Source organism: Nycticebus coucang, chromosome 10 (assembly GCF_027406575.1).
Source record: "Nycticebus coucang isolate mNycCou1 chromosome 10, mNycCou1.pri, whole genome shotgun sequence".
NCBI classification, from domain to species: Eukaryota; Metazoa; Chordata; class Mammalia; order Primates; family Lorisidae; genus Nycticebus; species Nycticebus coucang.
Window position 1 is genome coordinate 111,253,234 of NC_069789.1, and position 5,187 is coordinate 111,258,420.

General features: G+C 44.1%; 1 protein-coding gene across 1 annotated transcript; it reads left to right on the forward strand.

Moving 5' to 3' along the window:
• The first annotated feature begins 2,011 nt into the window (after positions 1-2,011).
• On the forward strand, positions 2,012-2,698 carry LOC128597608 (cytochrome c oxidase assembly factor 3 homolog, mitochondrial-like). The gene has a single exon (XM_053608110.1). The coding sequence runs from the start codon at positions 2,016-2,018 to the stop codon at positions 2,337-2,339; it is 324 nt and encodes a 107-aa protein (XP_053464085.1). The 5' UTR covers positions 2,012-2,015; the 3' UTR covers positions 2,340-2,698.
• Positions 2,699-5,187: the final 2,489 nt, after the last annotated feature.

The following is a 5,187-nucleotide window of genomic DNA, read 5'->3' on the forward strand; positions in this document are numbered from 1 at the left end:
CCTGTGGCTCAAAAGGGTAGGGCGCTGGCTGGGTTTGAACCCGCCAGAGGTGGGTTCAAACCAAGCCAAAAACTGCAAAAAAAAAAAAAAAAAGAAGAAGAAGAAAGTCTCATTCTGTTACCCCAGGCTATCATGCCATGGAATCAGGTTAGCTCATAGCAACCTCAAACTCCTGGGTTAAAGGGATCCTCTTGCCTCAGCCTTTGAAGTAGCTGGGACTACAGGTGCCCACCACAACACCTGGCTAGTTTTTCTCTTTTTAGTAGAGATGAGCACTCTTGCTCAAGATGGTCTAGAGCTTCAGAGTTCAAGCAATCCATCTGCCTTGGCAGAATGCCAGCATTACAGGCACTCTAAAAATAGCTGGGCATTGTGGTGGGCACCTGTAATCCCAGCTACTTGGAAGGCTGAGGCAAGAGAATCGCTTGAGCCCAAGAGCTGGAAGTTGCTGTGAGCTATGATGTCACAGCACTCTACCAAGGGTGACAAAATGAGACTCTGTCTCAAAAAAAAAAAAAATGGCTGAGCACAGAGGCTCATGCCTTATAATTTATAGTTCTAGCTCTCTGGGAGGCTGAGGTGGGTAGATTGCTTGAGCTCATGAGTTTAAGACCAGCCTGAGCAAAAAGTGAGACCCTGTCTGTACTAAAAATAGAAAAACTGAAGCAAAAGGATCACTTGAGCCCGAGTTGGAGGTTGCTGTGAGCTATGACACCATGACACTCTATCTGGGGTGACAACTTTAATCTCTGTCTCAAAAAAAATTAGATCCCAATAGTATATTGAACAAAATAATACATTATGACCAAGTGGGATTTATTCTAGAAATGGAAGGATGGCTAATGTTCACAAACCACTAATGAGATTTATCATGATTAAGAACCAACTGGAAAAAATTGGTATGATCATCTCAGACATGCTAAAGGGGCATTTGACAAAATTTAGTATCTATGAATATTATTTTTTAAACATTTAATAAGGTCTTGGTGCCTGTAGCTCAGCAGTTAGGGTGCCGGCCACATACACCAGGGCTGGGGGATTTGAACCCGGGCCTGCCAAAACAACAATGACAACTACAACAAGAAAATAGCTGGGTGTTGTGGCTGGTGCCTCTAGTCTCAGCTACTTGGTAGGCTGAGGCAAGAGAATCACTTAAGCCCAAGAGTTTGAGGTTGCTGTGAGCTGTGATGCCACAGCACTCTACTGAGGGCGACTTAGTGAGATTCTGTCTCCAAAAAAAATAAATAAATAAAAATAAATTTAATAAGTAGAGAGAGATTTATAGTTCTAAAGTCATGTGATATCTATGATCCTCCAGGGCTTCTATTCTATGAGGGGATTCTCTGGTCTCTGCTGTCTAAAACCCCTACTTCTCAGGATACCCTTTGCAAGACTTCAGGAGATATGAACTTGGGGCGGCGCCTGTGGCTCAAGGGTGTAGGGTGCCAGCCCCACATACCAGAGGCCCCAGTCAAAAACTGCAAAAATAATAATAATAATAAATTAATTAATTAATTAAAGGAGATATGAACTCGTGGATCACGTTTGATATTTTGGGGCCTTCCCAGAATGTCCATCCCTAACTTCTCTGGGAATAATTCCCTACTGTAGGCACACTATAGGCATAGTTGGCTTACTATGAAAGTTAAGCCTTCTTCCCACCTCCCTGGTTGGTTGGGTGTAGGCCATTGAATGGTTGCTCCTAAGGCTTTGAATTAAGAAGGAAAGAAGCAGAGGTGGTGGCTGTGGCTCAGTGGGTAGGGCGCCAGCCCCATATACTGAGGGTGGTGGGTTCAAACCTGGCCCCAGCCAAACTGTAACAAAAAAATAGCAGGGTGTTGTGGTGGGTGCCTGTAGTCCCAGCTACTCGGGAGGCTGAGGCAAGAGAATCACCTAAGCCCGGGAGTTGGAGGTTGCTGTGAGCTATGTGACACCACAGCACTCTACTGAGAGTGATAAAGTGAGATTGTCTTTAAAAAATAAATAAAATAGACTACGAAAGGTGGAGCGGCAACATGGCGGCGCGGGGAGCTGGTGACCCTGTGGATGATGCTAAGAGTGGAAAGGCCCCATTCGCTCAGCGCATCGACCCGACTCCAGAGAAACTGACTCCAGCGCAACTGCAATTCATGCGGCAGGTGCAACTGGCCCAGTGGCAGAAGACGCTGCCACAGCGCCGAACCCGGAACATCGTGACCGGCCTAGGGATCGGGACCCTGGTATTAGCTATTTATGGTTACACCTTCCACTCGGTGTCCCAGGGGCGTTTCCTAGATGAGCTAGAAGATGAGGCCAAAGCCGCCCGAGCCCGAGCTCTGGCAAGGGCATCAGGACCCTAATCTGGATGAGCATTGCACAACGCCACCCTGCTGGAGCTTCGTATAGTGGTTGATGCCCCACCCCCCTGTAGAAAGTGAAGCCTGCTCAGAGCATCGTTCCTTCATACTAACCTTGGATGATGATTGAGCCAGAGAAGCCAGGGACTTATGCATTTGGCCCCTGTCAAGGGAACATCGCCCACTTCATACCTTGACAGTCACTGCTCTCTTCTTGTAGTTTGTTTCCTTGGTTTTTCTTAGTTTCTGACTTTGTAGTTTACCACTGTCACCTTCCAGGGTCACAAATGTTATGGGGATAGGTGTACCAACTCTATAGTGTTGGAGCCTGAAGTGGGAAAGGTGGGGTCAAGTTGAGAATAATAAACTGAGTCATCTCTCCTGGAAAAAATCAATAAATAAATAAAATAAATTAAAAATAAAAAATAAGAAGGAAAGAAGCAAAGAAAGGAAATGAGAGTACAGGGGCAAGGGTGAGGACATCGTTAGTCAATATCAGGGAGAGGAGTGGCCAGAGGAGCTTGGTGACAATGCCGCTTCCCAATGTGGTTGTGGTTGCATATGACTTCAGGAGCATTCTCTCAGCTCTTTCTGGCTTCCTGCCGCACTCCTGAGCCTGATTCTCTAGCATTTCCATGCATCCTTTCATTCCTCCTCTGCTTCATGGGTCCAGAGGTAATGGCTGTCTGCTTTAAACAAAGCCACAAATAGGTAGGTGCCCTCGTTGTCACTTTGCAGGAGACCCTCAGGAATTCCCCATCCTCCATCCCAAGAGGAGGTTTCACGCCCATGAAGTGATTTTCCTTTTCCTCGTGATGCAGATTGGATTAACAGATGGTGACTTTTGTCGTCCTTAAGCAAAATAGACTGCAGTCTTCTGTTTTGAAGACGTAGGCTGCAGTTTGGAGGAATGAGGAAGGAAATTTATTTGATTCGTAAAACTCCCCTGCTAAATGTACTTATCAGACTGGAAATAGATCAAGACTCCATTTTGTAGGGGCCTGGTTAGGTAAACTACCAGAGATTTGGATAATGCAACAATGTACATGTCTTCAAAAGAGAATTAGGAAGCTCTATTTACCTAAATGAAAAAATTTCCAACTCATAGTTCTAAGTGAAAAAGGCAAGATGCAGATTGGTGTAAGAGGATGATACTCTCCTGAGTGTGCGAAAATATGAAAATAAGGATATGTACTCCTATTTTATTATTATTGTTTTTACTTCTATTCCCATTTACAGATGAATCTATTTTATTATTATATTTTTTTGAGACAGAGTTTCACCTTGTTGCCCTGGATATAATGCCATGGCATCATCACAGCTCACAGCAACCTGAAACTCTTGGATACAAGAGATCCCCTTGCCTCATCCTCCCTAGTAGCTGGGACTACAGGCACTCACCACCATGCCTGACTAGCTTTTTAAAAAACTTATATTTATTTGTATAAACACTGGAAAGATAAGAAATTCATTAAAAGTGGTGACTTCTAAAAGAGGGCAAAAATGAGATGTATGGTCCAGTGTGAGGATGGAACTTCTTTGTGTGTATATATCTACATTTCTTTTTTTTTTTTTTTTTCCAGAGACAGAGTTTCACTCTCTCACTTAGGATGGGGTATGGTGGCCTGACCATAGCTTATTATGACCTGAACTCCTAGGCTCAGGTGATCCTCCTGCTTTAGCCTCCCAAATAGCTAGGATCACAGACATGCACCACTAATAAATTTCTAATTTTAAGCATATTCATTTATTAGCTATTTAAAATTGTATCTACATTTTTTTTTTTTTTGAGACAGAGTCTCACTTTGTTACCCTTGGTAGAATGCCATGGCATCTTAGCTCACAGCAACCTCTGACTCCTGGGTTCAAGCAATTCTCTTGTCCCAGCCTCCCAGTTAGCTGGGACTATAGGTGCCTGCCATAGCACCCAGCTATTTTTTAGAGGTTGGTCTCAAACCTGTGAGCTCAGGTCATCCACCTGCCTAAGCCTCCCAAATGCTGGGATTACAGGCATGAGCCACTGTGCCCCGCAAAGTAAGCCTTTTGTGTATGTGTTTGTTTTTGTTTAGCAGGCCCAGGAGTTCAAACTGTTCAAACCTGCCACCCATGGTGCAGGGGCTGGTGCTGTAACCACTGAGCAACTAAGCTACAGGCACCTAGTCTATCTACATATTATATGCAGCAATGCATGTACAAGACTTAAAACATGTCTTATCCAGTACATGCTATGATATAGATGTATATATAGGACATGTGTATATTTTATATATACATATATATGTATATATATGCAATGCATATTTCCAGAAATATTCAGAAGAAATCAGTAAAAACAGAAGGGGAGGACTACTGGACAGCTGAAAAACTGAGATGGATGAGAGGTTTTACTGCCTACCCTGAAATGCATTACCAAGTCAAAACATGTAACTATGTATTTTAACGAACTATTTATAATCTGCCAGGCAAAGAGACTTATGATGACAAATGAATACACATGCTTTTTTCTGTCAAGCCTTCAGGAGAGGAGAGGGAGGGCCACAATTCCCACAATCCCCATTTTAGAGGTGGAAACAATGGGATCAAAGATACACAGTGTGCACATTCAAAGGCCAAGGTTAAAGGCCAGGCACAGTGGCTCACGACTGTAATCCTAGCACTCTGGGAAGCTGAGGCAAGAGGATCTTTGAGCTCAGGAGTTCCAGACCAGCCTGAGCAAGGTTGAGACCCCTCTCTAAAAATAGAAAAATTAGATGGTAGGCACCTGCAGTCCCCCTTAACTTGGGAGGCTGAGGCAGGAAGACTTGAGGCCAGGAGTTTGAGGGTGCAGTGAGCAAGGGTGAGGCAATGGCAC